This window comes from Mesoplodon mirus (genome assembly GCF_964341445.2).
Source record: "Mesoplodon mirus genome assembly, chromosome: 2".
NCBI lineage: Eukaryota > Metazoa > Chordata > Mammalia > Artiodactyla > Ziphiidae > Mesoplodon > Mesoplodon mirus.
Genome location: NC_138977.1, coordinates 27,140,717 through 27,163,948, shown reverse-complemented (window position 1 = coordinate 27,163,948; position 23,232 = coordinate 27,140,717). Strand labels below are relative to the sequence as shown.

General features: G+C 37.4%; 1 protein-coding gene across 1 annotated transcript; it reads left to right on the top strand.

Moving 5' to 3' along the window:
- Positions 1-5,086: 5,086 nt before the first annotated feature.
- On the top strand, positions 5,087-13,130 carry SPP1 (secreted phosphoprotein 1). The gene is made up of 7 exons (XM_082605860.1): positions 5,087-5,194; positions 6,310-6,377; positions 6,490-6,528; positions 9,117-9,197; positions 9,487-9,528; positions 11,111-11,404; positions 12,300-13,130. The coding sequence occupies exons 2-7, from the start codon at positions 6,324-6,326 to the stop codon at positions 12,699-12,701; spliced, it is 912 nt and encodes a 303-aa protein (XP_082461986.1). The 5' UTR covers positions 5,087-5,194; positions 6,310-6,323; the 3' UTR covers positions 12,702-13,130.
- Positions 13,131-23,232: the final 10,102 nt, after the last annotated feature.

Here is a 23,232-nt window from a genome sequence, read left to right as displayed (position 1 = left end):
TCCCCTTTAGATTGTTACATAATACTGAGCAGAGTTTCCTGGGCTTGCAAAGATTGAATATAATCATGTATATAGAAGTGACTGCAAGTAGATGGCTTCTATTATAATTAACTGAAAAATCAAGATCATAATACTGAATTCATAGATTGTTAAGCATATTAGACATAATATATACTTTGAAATCTAGTACATTATAGGTGTTCCATGAAAACATATATAATTCCCATTCTTATTGTTATTATTTTGAATAGCTCTCCTTTTAATGAGCACAGGCAGAAGTTCTGGGCTTACTCTTTGTTACCATAGAAAAGGTAAATTACAAGGAAGTATTTCTTATGGAGAAAAACAAGCAATAGAAATTTGTTAAGCATGAAATGGGTAAAAAGAGGAGAGACATTGGTCACCAACTTTTGATTCTTGAATAATTTCATCATGTACAAAGTGAAATTAATAGGTTGTTTAAACCAATCTCATCCACAGATGCTTGGAAATGAAGACGAGTGAGTGTGGGAAAGGGAAGTCTAAAAACACCTCCAGATTATGGAGAAGCCTGATGTTCCTGATCTGTTTGGCAACGAAACTGACTGCTAAAACCACAAGAGGCATTTTGCAGGAAAGAAACAAGCCAACCTTTTCAGTTACTTTGTCCTTGATCTCCTATTCTTGGTGTAACAGAATCTGAAAGAAATTCATGTGACTCATATTGAGAAAATGCTTCTAGAAAACCCATTTTGGGGAGGTAAGAATATAAAATTCTCAGAACATCAAAGATTGACTTATTAGAGTCATACGTTGGGAGTGATTTCCCTCCTTTTTTAAAAAAAAAAGGTTTTATTTTTATTAATATTATTATAAAAAGTACATTAATTTTTTTATCCATGATTTAAAATATAGCAAAACACACGAGTCCCATGCTGCTTTGATGGCTGTTGGATGGGAAGAAACACTTCTTGTTTGATGCCAATCCCAAAACACTCATCCCTTCAACACCAGTGTAGACACAGGGTCTCCACCCTATGCCTTCTCTGTCCACACCCCACTGAATTTACTGTTAAACCACGCCCCCTTCACTCCATTGGCTGCACAAGTTCTAAATTTCTTAGTTGATCTTCATGAATAAATGGGTTCCAGGAGGGTAAGAAGGGTGTCATTTTAAGAAAAAAATTAATAATTTAAGTCCACTTTAAAGAATCTATCATTTAAAGAATGTTAGAATGGCCTCAAAGTTAGTGATGATAATTTAACAAAGAAATACTGCTAGATTCTTGAGTACTGGCAAATAATAGCTATCAATATATGATACATGGACTCAAGCATAGTGCCCATGCATTATATTGATAAGCAAGAACTCTATGCTCAGAATTAGTTGCTATGGATGGAGAGTTGAGTGGTTAATCATTAACAATTTATTGAAGATTTATTTACTCTCTAACAATTCTATGGGTCTAAAATGAAACTTTTTTCTTTTGTTTTAAGTGATGTTAATGTTTCTGATAATAAGACCATTTTTTAAATTTTGTTGACTAATTTATTGAGCAATGGGATAAAAAGTTTTATGGCGTGTCTATTTTGTATTTCTGAAACGTTCTACTTTCATGCCTGAACTTAAAAAAAAGAAAAAACCTTCTTATCTTCAACCCTTGTTTCTCTCTCTCTTATAAATAATTCCCTGCTTTCCTAGTCTATATATGATGAAATGATGAGTGGTAGGCTTCTTAGTAGATATAATTCCCAACTTCTCTATGACAGATTGGCAATGGTACCAAGGTCAGCTTTTTATCTGAACCTTGACTCAAAGGAAAAAATAATTATTTACAGAGCTGAAAGAGTCGAAATAGTTTATTATACTTAGTAAAATAGAAATATCCAAATAAACTAGAAGTCAGTATAATAAAGTCCACCAAAACAGTTGGACACAAATTTTCCTGTTATATGAGAAGTTTCATGTAATTCGAGAAAAAATATGTTCTTTGTGTTTCCACATATCCTCTTATAGTGTCTATATTTTATGATCACAACCCACTCTTCATTCCAGTTTAACAACTAAACTTTTTCCTTTCCACATACAAGATTTAGAAGGAATTTGATCATGTTGACCTTTTGATTTTAACAACCCAGGATTAACCTAATCGAGAATGGAAATAATGTGGAAATGCTACAGATCAAGCCTCTCTGATTCAAATCATTTAACACATTAATTCTGACAGCTGGAAAATCCTACTCAGAAAAAAATGTCAGCAGCATGTTTAATGACGAAAAGCAAGAAGCACGAGCCTCTTCAAAAATCAGAATGACGCACTATCCATCTCATACTTTACAGAACTGCCTCTATCACAAATCATTTTATCCTCTCATCTCTGAAGCATCCCAGACACGTTCTTTAACCATGAATTCACAAGCCTTTACTCTGAGTGAGCCTCGGAATCTGCAACCTCTTGAGCAAGCGTGGGAAACGGGGAAGGAGCCCATGGCGTTCACCTGGGTTTGCTGAAGACAACAAAGCAGAAAAGAATGCTTTGCTTCCCTTGGCCTCTGTGCTCCCTGTTAATGTGTAGCGGGTCATTGTTGGGAAATATTTCCTCACCTGACGTTCCAAGACAATGGAGGACCTCACAGTTGTTTTATGGCTCAGTCATTAAACGCATGAACGTTCCATCCTGCCGGAATCACTGACGGAACCAGACTGTGGTCTGAAGTCCTTCTCAGAAACGCTGCCACCATGTGGCACGTTGGCGCTATGACCGGAAGAGCCCTATAGGTCATGTGGTTCATCTCAAGATGGCTGGGCTCCAGCAGAATCTATTCCTATAACTTCCTAAGTTCCTATTAAATCATTCCCGCGGGCGCAGAGTAAACCATAGTGAATCCTGTGGAAATCTTGGGGTTTTTTTAGAATATGTGAACCTCCCTCCGCTACACTGACAATCTGACAACTTAAGTGGGTTATGTGTTTAAAGGGAAAAAAACAGTTTTTAAGAGCAGAAATAAGAAATCTGTTTTTGCAGCGTTATAACCCGTGTGCTTTGTATTTTATAGAGATAGCTGCCATCTGAATTATTAAAATGTGTGCTTAGAACCCACAAATCAACAATATCAATTCATTTGAAACACATACAATTTAAAAGAGATACATTTCCTCCCACCAAGTGTCTACAAACCTATGGATTAGTTACGTTAACACTACAAAAATTATTCTACCATATTTATATTAAAAGTAATACTTGGGGGCTTCCCTGGTGGCACAGTGGTTAAGAATCCGCCTGCCAATGCAGGGGACACGGGTTCGAGCCCTGGTCCAGGAAGATCCCACATGCCACGGAGCAGCTAAACCCATGCACCACAACTACTGAGCCTGCATGCTGCAACTCCTGAAGCCTGCGCGCCCACCTAAAGCCCGTGTTCCACAACAAGAGAAGCCACCGCAATGAGAAGCCCACGCACCACAAGGAAGAGTAGCCCCCATCACCGCAACTAGAGAAAGCCCATGCGCAGCAACAAAGACCCAACACAGCCAAAAATAAATAAATAAACTTATTTTTTTTAAAAAGCAATACTTGGTAAATAGGAGTTGACACCTTAGATACAACCAATAATAAATAGGAACATTTAACTTTAATCTCACTTTACACATGATTCTTACAATGGAGGTGTGAGATAAATTAATAGTGCAATCTCCATTTCACAACTGAGAAAGGTAGATGAAGAGGTTAAGTAATCTCAAAACAATATTAAATATTTAAAGTGGACTCAGAGCTCTGCAACCCCTAATTTCTGTTCCAATATTCAACATTCAACTGTAATTTTTTTTCATTCGAACACCTTTGGAATACCCTGTAAAGTTTTTTTTTCATATAGAATTTTCTTTTTCATTTTCTTATTAAGTAAACAACTTTATATATCCTGGGAGAAAAACTAGAAAAAGACAATTCAGAAATCTGATCCAGCCCTTCAGAGGTGTGCAAATTATCCTGTCGATGTACACAGTTTAAAAATCTTACATCTGATCTCATTCCAATAACCTATTCCATTTAAAGGTATTACAAATCATGACTACCTGCACCTCCTAAAAATCTGAATAATAGTTAACACACATACACTGGTTAAAATAGGCAGGGTATTTGCATATATGTGCCAAGTATTTTTAGTTCTACACATACTAATTCACTTAAACCTCTCGAAACGCCCACGAACTGTGCATTTGACAGATGAAAACAGGTATACATAGGCTAAGTGATTTGCCCAAGGTCTCACAGCTAATCAGTGGCAGAGTGGAACTCAAAGCCACACTCTGGCTCCTGAAGCAGCACTTTCCAGCAGTAACCCTGCTCTCAGTCAGAAACTGCTTTCCTTCTGCCGCACTAAGAATAAATTACCTTTCTTCTATTTTATATAGCAATTAGCAGATCCATCACTTCCAAACAATTCAAACAGGGCGACAAAAATCCACGTCCTTGAAAGGTCAATGTAAATCCAATTTAATGAGCGTGAACGTGGATTTTAATGTTACTAATGCCATTTGTTTAAATGACAGGCTGCTACACACTTGCAATCACAAAACAGAGCTTAAGTGAAGATGGAGGAAGGGTTTCTGAATTCTTTGGATGTATCTGAACAATAGCCTGATAGCTCTTAAATAAGTACAATTGTGAGGCAAATTTGGTTGCATATATTACCTTCATCTGTTATTTAAACCAAAAGAAACAAAAATCCATTCTATTTCCTTTTATTTAAGACTGATTTAGATTCAATTTTTATTCTAATTCAGAAATTATAGAGTCTTTGTAAGAACTAGTCATTTCCTTCCTTCCCTTTTTATGGGACCCCCTAGATGCCCTTCCAGGACGCTGAGAGCCAATCCTATAAACGAAAAAGCTAGTTAATGATATTGTGCATAAGTAATGTTTTAACTGCAGAGTAGTTTGTGTGTGTGTGTGTGTATGTGTGTGTGCATGTGTTTGTTTTGTAACCACAAAACCAGAGGGGGAAGTGTAGGAGCAAGTGGGTTGGGCAGTGGCAAAAAACCTCATGACACATCTCTCCGCCCCCTGTGTTGGTGGAGAACGTCTGGAGCAGCCTTTAAATTCTGAGAGGTCCGGGTTGTCACCAGCAGGGAGAGGAGGAGGCCAGAGTGAAGCACTGAGCTCAGCATCAGCACCGCCTGGGACCGGGCTCTTCTCAGCCGCCGCAGACCAAGGTAAGGCTGCAGTTTGCTACTTGCTTGCTGCCCTGTGTATGCACTGTTTCATTTCATGGGGAAGGTCAAGCTGTGAGGAAAAGAGCTTAACAGTAAAAGGTGTTAATCAGACTTAAACGGTCCTAGTCTTTGGAATAAGCATGCCAGATCCAGGGCAGATCTCCTGCGGGAAAGGCGGCCGGCTATTTTGAAAGACAGTCGAATACAAAACTTAAAAATATTGCCAAGCCATCCTCAAAAGAACTGAAACTGCTTCTTGCCATCAGAAAAAAAAGGAAATGTCTATGCCCCTTTGGAATGATTATATCTACTTCATTTTAAATGGATAGATGATGGTGGAGACATTTAAGAGGAAATGATTTTTAGTGCTAATGTAAACAAATGATAATGCTAATTATTTAATGATTTGACTTACCCTGTTTTCAAGGAAAAAACCTTTCTGAATATTTTCACCTCTGTATTTAGCTGTTAAAATTTATCCAAAATACCTGTATGACACTATTTAGACTTACAAATAGGAAAGCTGTTGACTGTTTTCAGTGTTTTTCTTTTTCGTTTCAAATTTCTAGAATACCTTACTTAAATTACTAACTTTAGAGATAGCTTCATTTCACCTAAGTAACACCTTTTAAATAATTTAAGTTGAAAATCACATTTGAAATGCATGCTGGAAAATGGAGAAAGCAATTTTCTTTCACAGCTTTATTTTCTCTTTCTCTTTGTGTTTTTCTTCTCTGAAAAATAAATATTCCCATTCCAGCTTATTATTTGAACTCAATTACTGTTGATCTGTTTTTAGGTTTAGATGGCTGGTGACATGAGGTAGCAACGGCATAATCTCTGAAACTCTAAATTTTAAAGTTGAGTAAATATAGACTTGTAAAATTCCTCTCTCCTTGCCTAATAGGAAGAGATGGAGAATAGAGGGGGTGGCATTACAAATACTAACTCAAAAGATCATAATATTAAGAAGAAAATTTTCCTCTAAGAAGTAGAGAGTATTTCTACAGAAAATATATATTTATTTGTGACGATTTTGTAATGTGGTAGCCTAAAAAAGCATCACTGTTTTAACCTAGGAAACGATCAAATATTTCTTACAAAATATTTTGCAGGAACATTCATTACGATGAGAATTGCAGTGATTTGCTTCTGCCTCTTGGGCATCGCCTCCGCCCTTCCAGTGAGTACAGCTGAATCTTAAAGAAAATTCCTCAAAATAAATGAATTGTGTGTTTCAAGGTGCTAGGAACACGTTCACACTGTAATCTTTCTTCACCTTCTCTGTTTCAAAGGTTAAACAGACTGATTCTGGCAGCTCTGAGGAAAAGCAGGTGAGCATCTTTTAGGTTTATCATATAGTTAAATTATTTTTGCAACTTTGTGCTACAAATGTATGGCAATTTTACTTATTTTCATAGTCAAACAAAATAACTTATAAGTATTTATTGAGTGCCTGCTATGGTTCTAGGCCAGTACCAAGCACAGAACGGCTTTTAATTAATATAGTCTCTTAAAACCAAACTAGATTTTTTAATATAATAAAATGATGCTCTAGGCCTATCATTTATGTAAAATGAGTTCTATGAAGTTGTGTGACTTTTTGTTTCCATGCGTCAACATACTGTTCTAGAAGTAAAAAATTCCATCTTTTGCTTTACTTAGTGGCAAGCTAAGTTTAAAATTCACCACACATATTGGACAGTTGGCATAACCATAATATTCACAATATCTCCTAAGATATTTGCTAAGAAGCCCATTATAAAAAGAAAGTCTGTTTATGCCGTTTGTATCTATTGTGCTTATCAGATGACTTTAGATCACATTTTTCTAGCCAAACATAAGACCAAATCAAATTCTTTTATTATAATTATTCGACCAGCACCATAGATGTACCTGCCCCTCCACAGGGTGAAAGCATGCCAGCCAAACAACAAACGGGCATTGTCCCAAGGATCTTGGACAAAAAGGCACACAGTTCAATTCCAGATAAACAGAATAAAGGCCAATATAGAGCTGCCTGGGGTCACTGCAGTTAGATTGCTTAATGAAGATGTTAGGAGAAGTATTGCTGCTTGTGTTTGGGTGTGCAAGTGGGTATAAGTAAGTGGGTCTGTTTTCCAAGTGATTTAAGAGCACAAGTATTGAATCACAACAATAAGCCAGAAAATTAACATTTCCAGAGAAAATAGTGATCACACTTTTTTTTTTTTTTTTTTTTTTTTGCGGTACGCGGGCCTCTCACTGTTGTGGCCTCTCCCGTTGCGGAGCACAGGCTCCAGATGAGCAGGCTCAGGGGCCATGGCTCACAGGCCCAGCCGCTCTGCGGCATGTGGGATCCTCCCGGACTAGGGCACGAACCCGTGTCCCCTGCATCGGCAGGCGGACTCCCAACCACCGCGCCACCAGGGAAGCCCCTGATCACACTTTTTGAGGCAAGAATTAGTGCCTTTTTAATAGAATAAAATATGGCACATGAAGCCATGGCAGTATAAGTGGTTAAATGTTATTTAGGAGATAAGTGAAGAGCTCAACCTTCTAGAATCCTAGAAATCTAGAGCTAGTAGGAAATATGGAAAGTCTATAAAGAGACACCCCTGAAGATGAACACTGGTTATCTATGAGTGATATGATTACTGGGTAGATTTTAGTTTGTTTTTCTTATCTATTTGCTCTTCATATTACTTTTTAAAAATTATAAATTTATCTTATAAATACAGATAAAGCCTGTATTAAAGGTATCATCAGAATAAATATGTATATTAAATGTAATCAATCATAACATTTATCTGTATAATATTTATATAAATATATATATTTTAAAGAAAAAAAAGGGAAACTTTGAACTCATCTAGACTAGTAGTTTTCACATTTTTTAGTCAAGGAACACATTCTTTCAGCAAAAAACTGTCATAGAAGCCCAATATGAAGCTCCTCTGGTTAGAGCCAACCATGGGGAAACCCAAAGTGCTACTGACTGGTTTCCTTCCTGCTCTTTTCCTCCTTTGTGGCTGTGAAGGAATTCTTGGAACCCCCAGGGTAACTTTTCTCCATGACAGAGATGTGAAGTGGTTGCCCCGGGCCGTACAGCCCACCAGATGACACTTATTCAGAGCAATTTCCACTCCTCTGCATTAGCATATTATTATCATTTTCCAGATAAATGACTTGGCTAAGCGAAAGGCCATTCCATTCAGGTCTTTGGCACCTTAAAGCAACAGAACTTTTATGCAATGGTGTTGATATTATATTTCTGCACTGCCCACTAAGGTAGCCACTAGACACATGTGACTAGTGAACACTGGAAATGTAGCTAGTGCAACCGAGGAACTAAATTTTTTTTAATTAACTTAAATTTGAATAGCCACGTGTTTCATGGCTAGAGAATGGCATACTGGACAGCACAGCCTTAGAGAGTTTCTCCTTGTTCCACACAGACAGGAAACAAGGAAGATCAACACAAATTAAGGGCACCTCTGCTTTAGTTGTGTTTCATCTGAGAGGAATTTCAGCTAACAAACATGGAACAGAAAAGCACAGTGTATCATCAATGTGAAGAGCCGCTGGATTTGAACCCTGGCTCTGCCACTTACTACCACTTAACTTCATTGTGGCTGAGTTTCTCCTGATCTGTAAAATGGGAGTAATAATAATGATACCTATCCTAGGTTTAAATGAATTAGTATTTGTAAGTTACTTTGAAAGTGTGCCTGCCTCACAATAAGTGCTATGTAAGGGTTTGTTAAATGACTCTACCAGAAAGAATAAATTATGAAAGATATAGCTAAGGCTCCAGTTGACTGAATAATGCATATTATGCTTATCCATCAAGATCGGGGAAGTATAGTTGTTTTTTCAGCTTATTACTTAGAGCCCTGTTTCTTTTTCTTAATAATGACAAATACGCAACTCTGTTTTGCAGCTTTACAACAAATATCCAGATGCTGTAGCCACATGGCTACAGCCTGACCCATCTCAGAAGCAGACTTTCCTAGCACCACAGGTATTTTTAATTTTAATTAATTCTAAATATTAAAATTCTCACAACTAAAGAACAACCACCACAAAAAAGAGCCACCAAGCAGGCCATTTGGGCTTGTCAAATGGATCTTTCCTGCCTGTTGGTAAACGTGAACTTAGGACACCATTTGATCCGTCATGTTGTCTTCCCGCTTAAGCCATCCACCAATGAGGCTAAAAAATAAGACCTGCTTTGTATGGAAAAGGCTAACTTTCGAATAAAAAAGTTAAGAGAGTATGATGTACACTGATTTGTACCCTTCCTTCTTCAGAATACTGTGTCCTCTGAGGAAACTGGTGACAACAAGCAAGAGGTGAGGTTCCACTTTGAATCCAAGGTCCATCATGTCTTGGAAGGACTAAGGGAGCAACTCTTTCTCCCAGTGACACTGCCTGGGTTCAATTCTGGCAAAATTCCATTAAAATTCTCCAGTAAATGCCCTGTCTATCCACTGGCCTGAAATTCCAGGGGCGCATCACATCCCTGCCCAAAGCCTTGAACTTTCTGCAGACCTGATTATACTGGGCCAACAGTATGGTGGGCTCTAGGTCAGGGATGGTGGAAGTAGAGCCTTTACTTAGTGGAGTGGAGGTGCGGGTATGGGAGAAATATTATGGGATGGGCTCCTGGTAGCCCGATTCGTATTTGTCTCATTTCTCTGAGTGACTCTGCCACCACCATCCAAGGGAACAATAGGAACTAGGGATTTTCTTCTCAAAACCTTGAGACCCACCATCTTGAGACCCACCCTCCCTTCCTAACATGAGCTCAGCCAACCATAAAAAAAAAAAAAAGAAAAAGAATTTTCCTGTCTAAAACTTGCTCACAATAAACACAAGTATTTACTAAATGTCAGAAATACCAGGTTTCAAATAAGTTTAGTGGGGCAGGAAATGTTTACTAATGTCTGTTGTTTGAAATACTAAGCCTCTTGCAATTTATTTAAGATATTTTGTTGCTGTCATCTAATATCTGGTAAGCATCTAATTAATGCCTACCAAAGCCAAGACTTTGACTCCAGGAACATTTCTGCTGCTAACATAATGGTTTATTTAATAACTATTCTTTTTATTGGAGTTATTACTATATTTGCTAAGCAAAGGGCTAACTTAAATTTGTTTTCCTTAAGATTCTATTTGAAGATGCTAAGAATTTCTAACAAGGAAAGTTAGATAAATGACCCAATATATTTGCAATCAGAAGTGTAATAGACATTAACTGGTTAATTGAGCTGCAGTTTATACACATGGATAACAAAGTCGCCTTTTGATTATCCAAGCTAATAGGGAGGAGTTTTAGGTTTGGGGGTGAGCATTAATACATGGATGCTCTGATCTCCTGAGAATTATCATAGAAAAAAACAATCTCACAATTATGTATCTGTATTTACTGCATTATTGAATTTGGTAAATTAAATAGTGTCTAAAATGAACAAGGAAAAACATGTTATCGATATAAATTTATAACTCATACATTTGGCTTGAAAATAATGTTTATGAAAAAGCAAGAAAAATGCCTCAGAATAGGATTCCATTTATCCTTGTGTTAAAAGGGAAATTGGAAGATGCTCACTTTAGCTCTTAAAAGCCATTGAGTGCTTTGTTGTGAATACAAAGATTCTGAAACTGGGACTTCCCTGGCTGTCTGGTGGTTAAGACTTCACCTTCCAACGCAGGGGGTACGGGTTCGATCCCTGGTCAGGGAGCTGGGGTCCCACGTGCCTCATGGCCAAAACACCAAAACATAGAACAGAAGCAATATTGTAACAAATTCAATAAAGACTTAAAAAAAAAGATTCTTAAACTAAATAAAGATAGTAAAAGACTAAGGCATCATAAAGCCTAACGGAAAATAAAAACCCTTACAACAATTTTTCCGGCCATCTTGATTTTTAGACCCTCCCGAGTAAGTCCAATGAAAGCCCTGAGCACACAGACTCTGTGGATGATGAAGAGGATGGAGACAGCCAGGACACTGACGAAAATGACTCCAGTGACCCTGACCATTCCGACGAGTCTCACCATTCTGATGAATCTGATGAAGTGGTCACTGATTTTCCCACTGATGTTCCAGCAACCTCCGTTTTCACTCCACCTGTCCCGACCGGAGACATACACGAAGGCCGAGGTGATAGTGTGGCTTATGGACTGAGGTCGAAATCTAAGAAGTTCAGCAGATCTGACGTCCAGGTAAATCCTTGAACAAGACACATGAGATGGTTATGAGTAGAGCCCAATTCTAGGGAACAAGGGTCTGCATGCTCATTTGTTCATTCATTCAGCACGTATTATTACTTTATGATCATTGAATACAAAATCTTTTCCCACTTATTGGTTTTTGTATTAAAGTCCACATAATTTCTCCCTAATTTTGTCTCTCAATCACAATGCTATTTTCCCAAATCCTGGTTATAAAGCATTTATTCTATTTGCTTTTCTATTTTTTTTTAATTTATTAATTTTTCGCTATGTCAGGTCTTTGTTGCTGCGCATAGGCTTTCTCTAGTTGCGGCGAGCAGGGGCTACTCTTCATTGCGGTGTGCAGGCTTCTCATTGCAGTGGCTTCTCTTGTTGCGGAGCACGGGCTCTAGGCACGTGGGCTTCAGTAGTTGTGGCGCACGGGCTTAGTTGCTTCACGGCATGTGGGATCTTCCCTGCCCAGGGCTCGAACCCGTGTCCCCTGCACTGGCAGGCGGACTCTTCACCACTGCACCTCTGGGGAAGCCCTCTATTCGCTTTTTTAAATTAAAAAGGGATCTGGATTTAGCACATAGCCCTGCCACGTACCAGTCCCTTTACTTTTAACTTTCGCTTCATTTTCCCTTTATGTAAAACAGATAATGAGACCTTCCTCATGGGTTTCCTCTCATACAAAATTGATGTACCTATTAAACTAAAGGAGATGACGTAATGAAAGGACTTGGTTTGAAAAAAAGTAACATGCTAGTATTATTTTTTTGCTTCAGCCAAATTTAGACATTTTTAGAGAATACATTGGCCTGAAAGTTAAAAAGCAGAAGAAAATTACAGTGTTCCCATCTCTGGCTGTTTATTGAATTCTTCTCCCGTTTGTGCTGTGATTCAGTATCCAGATGCCACAGAGGAGGACGTCACGTCACACATGGAGAGCGAGGAGGTGGGTGATGCACCCAAGGCCATCCTGGTTGCCCAGCGCCTCCACAGGGCTTCTGACTGGGACAGCCGTGGGAAGGACAGTCAGGAGACGAGTCAGCCGGATGACCGCAGTATGGAAACCCACAGCCACGAGCGTTCCAAAGAATTCAAGCTGAAGGCCGAGGATGAGAGCAGTGAGCATTCCGATGTGACTGAGAGTCAGAATAATTCCAAAGTCAGCCATGAATTCCACAGCCAAGAATTCCATAGCCGCGAAGACAAGCTAGTCCCAGACCTTAAGAGTGAAGAAGACAAACACCTGAAATTTCGCGTTTCTCATGAATTGGATAGTGCCTCTTCTGAGGTCAATTAAAAGGAGAAAAATACAGTTTCCTACTTTGCTTTTAGTAAAAAGAAAAAATACATTATAGCAGAGTGGGACAGAATATGAAATGCTTATTTCTCTGCTTAGTTGGTGAATGTATGTGTGTGTGGATCTGGAAACAGATCATGGTTTTGATCGTTAGTTTAGTGTGTGACTTCACGGTAACACCCTTGTAAACTAAAAGCTTCAGGGTCTAGCCTATGTTCTTTCCATATAAGAAATGCAAACCATCACTGCATTTTAATGTTTGCTAGCCTTTTATGAAAAGAAGTTTATGTGAAAGCAAAAATCCTTTTACACACTTAGAGAATATAAAATTTCATGTCACTATGATCTTTTGTTTTTTAAATTAGTTTATATTTTGTTGTGATTATTTTTGTTGGTGTGAATAAATCTTATATCTCGAATGTAATGAGAGTTTGGTGGTGTCAATTGCATTTCTTATTTGATTCCCTACAGTTGCCTAGCAATTAATACATGTAATCTTTTTAATTAATGTGCTGGACTTAGTAGACAGCAATCTAAGACCTTCTGGATCAAACATACAGCCCCTGGCTGAGCTAAAGTTCGCAGTCAAGGAAACAGGAGTCAAGTGGAGGTTGATATTCAGCCAGAACTCCTCCAACTATGCAGGGCTCTGTAGGCCACTTCCACTGAGTGAGAGCAAACTTTTTCTAATGTTCACGAAGCTGATGTAAAAGCTAATGAAAGCTTAGATGCAATCACAAATCAATTTTATTGTTGTTTACCATTCTCCATTCATTTTCTCCATGAATTTATGCTTTCTTGCCCTTGCATTACAACTTGGTAAGTCCCATAGCTATTCTGATCACTTGTAGATAATAAACAAATAGTCCCTTTGTACTGGAAAAAACCTAAAAGCTAATAATCAAAATTTTCAACTTCATTCAAAACTAAAAGTTCTGGAAACCTGAAGTGGAGCAAGTGCCTTATTTCTATGCCTGGCCCCTCTGCTCTTAAAGCTAGAAATCTCATTGGAAATCTAAAAATTCTCTATTAAACAACTCTTGGGACGAAAGGGGAAATTTTTTAATGGCAGAATTTCTAAAAAATAGTTCTAATGAAAACAAACTCAATAGAGTACAGTTAAACCAGTGATCACAGAAAATCCATAGCCTTAAATTCTTGCAGCAACAATGAAAGAATGAAAATAAGGATATTGAGCTGCCATCTTAAAAATGAGAAAAGAGCAACAAAGTAAAGCAAAAGAAAGCACAGGGAAGGAAATAATAAAGTTAAAAGTAATAGGGAACAGAAAAAATAGTAGAAATTAATAAATCAAAATGCTGGTTCTTTGTTAAAAAAAAATCAGCACCACAGATAAACCACTAGCTAACCCAATAAAGGAAGAAGGGTAGAAAGCACAAATAAGAAATAAAAACAAGGAGATAACCAAGGACATGAGGAAGTTTTACAAATCAGAAGCAACTTACAATATTTTGCACAACTCAGTACAAGTTAAACGGAAAACCTAGATGAATTAGATTATTTCCTAGGAAAATACAATTTACCAAAATTAACTTTGCTAATCATAGAAAACACAAATAGACAAACTTCTATAGTGGAAAGAGAAAAAGTTATCAAAGAACTAACTATAAAAACTAGACCCAAATGACTTGACAGTGGAATTTTATCAAAACTTCAAAGACCAGATAACCCTAATACCATTTAAATTGTAGCAGAAAAAGAAAACTCTCAAATGATGTTTATGAAACAAGTATTACTTTGACACTCAAACCTGGTAATGATTGCGAACACGCGCGCACACACACACACGTATAAATCAGTCTCACTCATAAGTAGCAGTGGAAAAATTCTAAATAAACAGAATCTAAAATCAAGTTTAAAGAAGGTGTCATAATCAAGGGGGATTTATACCCAAACAATGATGCTTCAATATTGGTAAATTCATTCCTATAATTCACCATATAGTTAGATCTAGGGAGAAAGATGTCATATGATTAGACTTATAGATGATAGAAAAGAATTTGTATCAGTCAGCTATTCCTGTGAAAATAATGAGTAACAAACACCCTCAATATCTAAGTAGCTTAGGACACCAAATATTTTTCTTTTTCTCCTTCAACAGTCTGTGGGTTTGCAGGGGTCGTACTTCAGGCTGCAGGATGGATTCAGGTCTGCTCCATACGTCTCTCTATCTAAGATCAACTATCCAGGGCATGTCTGTCTTTCTGATGGTAGAGGCAGGAACAGAAGACAGGTGAGCAGAAACTTATGATGCTTTGGGCTTAGAACTGACACCCTGTCACTTCTGATCAAATCCCATTGTTCAAAGCAAGTCATACACGTAGAAAACAAACTTATGGTTACCAAAGGGGAAAGGGGGGGAGGGCTAAATTAGGAATTTGGGATTAGCCTATACTCACTATATAACAGATAAACAACAAGGACTTACTCTATAGTACAGGGAACTATATTCAATATCTTGTAATAACCTATAATGGAAAAGAATCTGAAAAAGAACATATACATATACATATATATATAACTGAATCATCTTGCCGTACACCTGAAACATTGTAAATCAACTACACTTCAGTTAAAAAAAATTAAAGACAGGGCTTCCCTGGTGGCCCAGTGGTTGAGAGTCCGCCTGCCGATGCAGCGGACACGGGTTCATGCCCCAGTCCGGGAAGATCCCACATGCGGCGGAGCGGCTGGGCCCTTGAGCCATGGCCGCTGAGCCTGCGCGTCCGGAGCCTGTGCTCCGCAACCAAAAAGGTCACAACAGTGAGAGGCCCGCGTACCGCAAAAAAAAAAAAATTAAAGACAAAGCAAGTCATAGGATCAAACCCAGTATCAATGTGAAGGTTAAGTACAGTCACCGCACAGTGAATCATGAACGAGGAAGGGAAAAAAGAATCGTGAACAAATAACGAAGTGTAACAAAGCCCTTGACAAATTTCAACACTCATTCATAATTTCATAAAAATAAAATAAAAATTAAGGGACACTTCCTTGACATGATGAAATATTTTATATCTGAGCCCCAAACCTGCACCATACCTAATGAAGAAACATTACAGGCATTCTCATTACGATCAAGGATGAAGCAAGTATGTCCTCTCTCTCCACTACTATATAACATAGGTTTGGAGATATAAGCTAATAATAATAAACATTTAGATGCATAAGAATTGAGAAATAATTAATTTATATCTTTATGTAGATTATATAACACAACACCTAGAAAACAGAGAATCAGTACTAAAAAAAAAACTAACCAGTTCTGAAATATAGCATGGTATGAAATTTAGCTAAGAACATATACAGAAAAAGTACTAACAGTGACAATTCAAAAGGTATAATGTCATTTAATATAGAAACAAACAAAAGAAGAGATAAAATACTTGACAGGAAATGTGCCTAAACTGTGAAACACTCCTATAGGACAAAAAAGAGGCCTTCAACAAATAGAAAGACATTGTTTGTTCTCATATAGGAAAATCCAACATCATAAAGATGCCAATTCTCCCTCGATAATATATAAATGCAATGTGATTCTAAATAAAATAAAAGTAAATTTTCCCCGCTGGAGCGATGCAAGCTAATTCTACAGTTCATATGGAAAAATAAACGTACAACAATATGAAGGAAAATCCTGAAAAATAAAAGCAATAAGGGAGGATTAGCCCTAACAAATATTCAATCAGACTCTAAAGCCTCTCTGATAAAAACACTGTGGTACCAGCAAATAGAGTGAACCAAAAAGCAAGTCCTCATTAGACACCAAATCTACTGATACTTTGATCTTGGACTTTCCAGCCTCCAGAACTGTTAGAACGACATGGTGTTTATAAGGCACCCAGTCTGTAGTAGCCCAACAGACTAAGACACCACCATCCTTTTGTCATCATTAGTCAAGTGCACTGGGCTTCCAATGTACTTGCTTTAGTTGGCACTTCATCACAATCAGCCATAGGTGATAGCTTTATTAATTGTGTTGTGGTGTGCCATCAAACATAAGCATCCCACTTCCCACTGGCAAGTGGCTCAGCACTGTACTCATATCCAAGGGCATGACCAAGATAACCCTGAAATTGCACTTTTGAATGGTGGTACCATTAAAGACCATCCTCTGTACTGTATCAGTCAAGGTTCAGTGAGAAGACAAGAAACACACCAGTAATTTAAACAGGGAAAATTTAACATAAAGAATTATTAACTAGACACAGGGGGTTAACCACACACACAGGAGATTAAAAAAAACCCTTAACAATACCATAGGATTGAGAGTACTCAAATAAGGAATGATTTGGAGAGAGAGGCCCTCTCCCCCAAACTGAGATAGCTGCAGCCCAGGGGATGACAGAGCAGTTTGCGGTGTTATCCTGGGCCAGACCTGGTCCATAGCTGGTGGGCTGAAGTCGCCAAACAGGGCACTTCCCACCGCAGTGCCAGTAAACTGAGGCTGGCAAGCAGGAAACTTGGTGGTCCACGATTGAGCAGGAAACTGCCTGCCAGGATGCCAGCAAAACCAGCTGGAGAGTGAGCTGTACTGGATGTTCTGCAAGCACGTCACAGCAACTCTTCTTTAGGAGCAAAAAGGGAGGATGAGGACGCACACCAGCCCAAGCAGCCTGTTCCCTGCAGTGTCCTTCCAGTGCCCTCTGCTGACAGAGCTTGCCACTGTGCCAGCTGGCAAAGGAAACCTGCGTACAGGATCCAACTCCAGTATCACAAAGTGGGACAGAGGCAGTGGACTCTGAGAAGAACCGCAGTAAACTGATAGCTGCCGCAGGCTCTTTGAGAAAAAGGCTTATTCATGGTCTTGGGCAAAATGAGTTAAAAAGTAAGCCTGGGAAGCCTCTTTAATAATAGAAAGCAAGAAAGCATTCAAAGACAAAATGGAATCATATACGTGGGACCAAAGAGCAGACTTGAAGGGAACTTCCATTGGCCAAAACTGGAGTAATTTGAGAGTAAAAAGAGTAATGGCAGTAATAGATAATAACAAACTGGATTTCTTTTTTTTTGTTGTTGTTGTTGCGGTACGCGGGCCTCTCACTGCTGTGGCCTCTCCCGTTGCGGAGCACAGGCTCCGGACGCGCAGGCTCAGCGGCCATGGCTCACGGGCCCAGCCGCTCCACGGCATGTGGGATCTTCCTGGACCGGGGCACAAACCCATGTCCCCTGCATCGGCAGGCGGACTCTTAACCACTGCGCCACCAGGGAAGCCCAACAAACTGCATTTCTTAATTCCATTAGTATATAGTGATACTATAAGAGAGAGCGTAAAAGAAAGATCTTCTTTGCAGAAGAATGCCAACTTATAATAAATGTAGGAGAAATAATAAAATTACAAAATTATTTTGCAACCCACAGTGTAGTATTGATTCAGGAACTGATCCCTAATGAATATTAAAATCATTGCACAGAAGGTTATGGGGAACAGGATATTCACCTGGTCTCAGAACACCACTCAACTAATGACTAATTCCAAAGGAAGAAGATGCTTTTTACTAAAGAGATTTAGTAGTCACCCTTTTCATCCAGTAATCAAACCGCTTCACTAATGGGACTATTAGATATGTACCTTCTAATGTGACACAATAAGAAGATGCACCATCACCCATGAAAATGCTTTTGTAAAAAATGTTTAACCGATTCAAATCAGAAGAAAACAAACAAATCTAGAAATTGAGCTACTCTGTAATGCAACAGACTTCAACTTTCTGAAAAGTAGGGCTGCCAGATAAAATACAGGACACTCACTTAAATTTGAATTTCAGACGGACAACAAATCATTTTCTAGTGTAAGCATGGGGCATATGATACTAAAAGATGATTCATTGTTTGACCTTCAAATTAACTGAGCATCCTGAGTGTATTTTTCTTTTCTAAATCTTTCAGTACTACAAAAAAAGTCAATGTGATGAGAGAAAAAGGAGGGAGTAGGTGAGGGAGGATATTGGATTAAAAGCTTAAACAGGTATAACCAAGGGTAAAACAGGAACTTTGATTGACTCCTGGATTAAAAAAGAAATAAAACTACACAACACATCTGAGGAACAATTATGGCAATTTGAATATACACAGTACGTTAGATGATATTATGGAATTATTAATAGTTTTCTTAGGTGTGATCATTGCATTATGTTTATGAAAGTGGATCAGGCTTTATTCTTAAAAGATGTACAATGAAGTATTTACAGATACATCTAGCAAAACCTCTCAAAGCAATCTTGAGAAAGAAAAGCAAAGCTGTAGGCATCACTTCCTGATTTCAAACTATTTTATGGTACTGGCATAAAAAGACACATAGACCAATGGAACAGAACTGCGAGCTGAGAAATAAATATATGGTCAACAAATCTTTGACAAGGGCACCAAGAATACTCAATAGGGAAATGATAATCTCTTCAGAAAACAATGCTGGGAAAACCAGATGTCCACATGCAAAAGAATGAAATTAGACCCTTATCTTATACCATACACAAAAATTAACTCAAAATGCATCATACAGTGCATTATACAGTGTTGGTGGAAATGTAAACTGGCACAGCCTTTATGAAAAACAGTATGGAGGTTCCTAAAAAATTAAAAATAGAACTGCTGTATGAGCCAACAATCCCACTTCTGGATATATATCGAAACGAAATGAGATCAGCATATCTCAAAGAGATATCTGCACTCCCATGTTCATTGCATCATTATTCACAATAGCCAAGATATGGAAACTACATAAGTCCATCAACAGATGAATGGATAAAGAAAACGTGGTGTGTGTGTGCATATATATATATATATATATATATATATATATATATATATATATGCACACACAATGGAATATTATTCAGTCATTAAAAAACAAGGCAATCCTGCTGTTTGCAATGATATGGATGAACCCAGAGGACATTATGCTAAGTGAAATAAGTCAGACACAGAAAGACAAATACTGTATGATCTCACCTATACGTGGAATCTAAAAAATTCAAAGTCATAGAACCAGTCATTTCCAGGGCTGGCTGGGGTGTGGTGGAAATGAGAAGATGTTGGTCAAGGGTACAAACGTTCAGTAATAAGGTGAATAAGTTCTGGAAATCTAATGTACAGCATGGTGATTATAGTTAATAATACTGCATTTACTTGAAATTTGCTAAGAGAGTAGATTTTAAGTGTTCTCACCATGATACACACACCTACGTAGTTACACAAGGTAATTATGTGAAGTAATGGATGTGTTAATTAATTTGATTATGATAATAATTTCACAATAAATATGTATATTAAATCACCATATTGTACAACTTTTTAAAAAAATCGCATCATACAACCCAATTACGTACAATTTTTATTTGTAAATCATATCGCAATAATGCTGGAAAAAATAAATGTAAATAGATGAAGCCCCTCTGTTCAAAGACAGATTCAGATAATGATAAAAATAATAACAATAATAAATCCTACAACGTTTTTGTTTCTCTTTGTTTTATGGGTTTCCCTTATAAACAGATTAAATTTTTTTTAAAGAATTGCAATAGTACTGTCAAAGGAGTAGAATTAAAAAGCAAATAGCATGCAATGTAGCTATGAGTCTATTCTATACTGTTAAAGGTCCAATAAAGATATAACTATTATGAACCGTTACACGCCAAATAACAGGGCGACAAAATGTTACACAGCAAAAGCTATTATAATCACAATAAATGATTGATGAAAACATAATAATAGGAAAACCTAGATGACCTTGGGTATGATGATGACTTCTTAGATAAGATACCAAAGGCGTGATCCATGAAAGAAAGAATCTGTAAGCTGGACTTCGTTAAAATTTAAAAGTTCTGCCCGGCAAATGACAATGTCAAAAGAATGAGAAGACAAGCTACAGACTGGGAGAAGATATTTTAAAAGACACATTTGATAAAAGACTGTTATCCAAAACGTAAAAAGAATTCTTAAAACTCAACAATAGGAAGATAAACAACACGGTTAAAAAATGGACCAAAGACCTTAACAGACACCTTACCAAATAAGCATATAAAAAACCTCCACATCATATGTTGTCAGGGAAATGTAAATTAAAACAGTGAGATAACACTACACACCTATTAGAATGGCCAAAATCCAGTACACGGATGACATCAAATCCTGGCAAGGATCACTGCTGGTGGGGATGCAAAATGGTACAGCCACTTTGGAAGACAGTTTGGTAGTTTCTTACAAAACTAAACATACTCTTACCACAGGATACAGCAATTTACCCAAAAGAGTTGAAAACATAACCACACAAAAACCTGCACATGGATGTTTATAGCAACTTTATTCATTATTGCCAAAACTTGGAAGCAACCAAGGTATCAGTAGGTGAAAATGGCTAAATAAACTGTTGTATATCCAGACAACAGAATTTTATGCAGCACTGAAAAGGAATGAGCTCTCAGTCCATGAAAAGACATGGAGAAAACTTTAAAGCATACTACTAAGTGAAAGAAGCCAATCTGAAAAGGCTACATACTGTATGACTCCACTAGATGACCTTCTGGAAAAAGTAAAACTATGCAGACAGTAAAAAGATCAGTGGTTTCCTGGGAGCTAGGGGGTGAGGGAGGGATGAATAAGCACAGCTCAGAGAATTTTTACCACAGAGAAACTATTCCGCATGCACTATAATAATGGATATGTGTCATTATACATTGGTCCAAAACTGTAGAATGTACAATGCCAAAAATGAACGCTAATATAAACGATAGATTTTAAGTGGTAATATTGTGTCAATATAGGCTCATCAATTGTCATAAATGTACCGCTCTGGTCAGGATGCTGATAATAGGGGAAGCTATGCATATGTGGAGGCAAGGGTTATCTGGCAAATCTTTGTATTTTCTTCTCAACTTTGTTGTGAAACTAAAACTGACCTAAAGCAAAGTCTTTAAATAAGGAGGAAAGAATATAATAAAGTGAAAATTTTTAACATATCACTTAGATTCACTTAGGAAATAGATGACATACTCAACAGACTATTTTGACCAAAAGTTATACAGAGCAAACAAGCTTTTATTCTAGGCTAATTCAGCCTCACTACTGAGGCATTACCCTTCTGAGGTTTCTACTCAACACCCCATGTATTGCAAGGTTTCTCTGCTTTGGATGTTTGAAGAATTAAAAAAATTCCCCCTCTATGAGAGCATCAAGAATTTTTCCACCTGCTCCTTTCTGGTAATTCTTCCTCTTGCCTCAGGCAGATTCTTCAAATGCTTTGAAGACTCAAGGGCAACACCCTGGAGATCTCTGGAGCTCTTTCTCTGTGTGGCTCTCTCCTCTCTGGTACTCTGTGAATTCCATCCACCTTGGCTTCCCCAAATTCTCAACTTACTGTCTTCTCAACTAAGGGAGACTGCACAGCAGCCCATAGGACTCACATTGTTTGTTTGTCTTCTTTCAAGGATTACTATTCATCACTGCCCGTTGTCCAATGTTTGAAACCATTCATCATAAATTTTGACTGGTTTCTTATTTGTTTAAGGTAAGTGGGTAAATATGTTTGTGTTGCTCCATCAGGGCCAGGAACAGAAATCCTTTAAAAATAATTTTAACTTTGAAAAAAAAGAATGAAAGAGATCAAATAAAATATATGACCATGCGGAAACGAAAAGTGAGCTGGCATAATTCATGAAAGGAATTAAGGATTTAAAATAAATAATTAGGAAAATGAAAGCCACTTTTAAAACTACAAAAATATGAAAAGTACAGTAACATGGGGGACATGATTTGTAAAAATCCTATTAAAAACAAAACCAGAAAATGACAGAAACCATTAGAAAGAGGATAATATAGAAATTAAACAGTAGCTCCAATATATGCATTATTGGTATCCTTGGATTAAGGGAACAAAACAAATAGAATGTTTCAAAATTATAAAAGTTGAAAGCTTTTCTAAAATAAATGAAAATTTTAATTTACTGATTAAACCTGTACAGTATTTCCCAGAAAAACAATTATGCAGAATGATCGACCCAAATGTGTACTCTTTAAAAAACTCACTAAACAGGTAACTTTTGGACAGAAAAATCAAGTCACCTGCTAGGGCTGAGGGGAAAAAAAATGTGGGTTTAATCAGACCTCCTACTTCTCCATAGCAACATTTAATGACAGAGGAAGGTAGAGAAATGTTTCCAGAATCCTGAAAACAAGAAAAAAAAGATTGAGCCAAAAATATTGTGCCCAGCCCATTTGTTTTATGTTTATGGCAACAGAAAGGCATTCTCAATTTTGTACATATTCTGGAAACAATGAGGCTTTAATGCGTCTGCCTTAAAAAAACAAAAAAAGAACTGCTTGATAAAAAATCTATCCCAAAAAACTAAATTGAGAGAAGGAACTCAAGGAAAGGGAACTCATATTTAAGAAGTACTGGTAATGAGTACTGAATACACTTAAATGTATAAAATAAATATTATCTTTATTATTTTAGGGAAAAAAATGAAAGTTTATAGACTTTGGCTACATAAAAGTTATTGTTAATTTTTAAAAG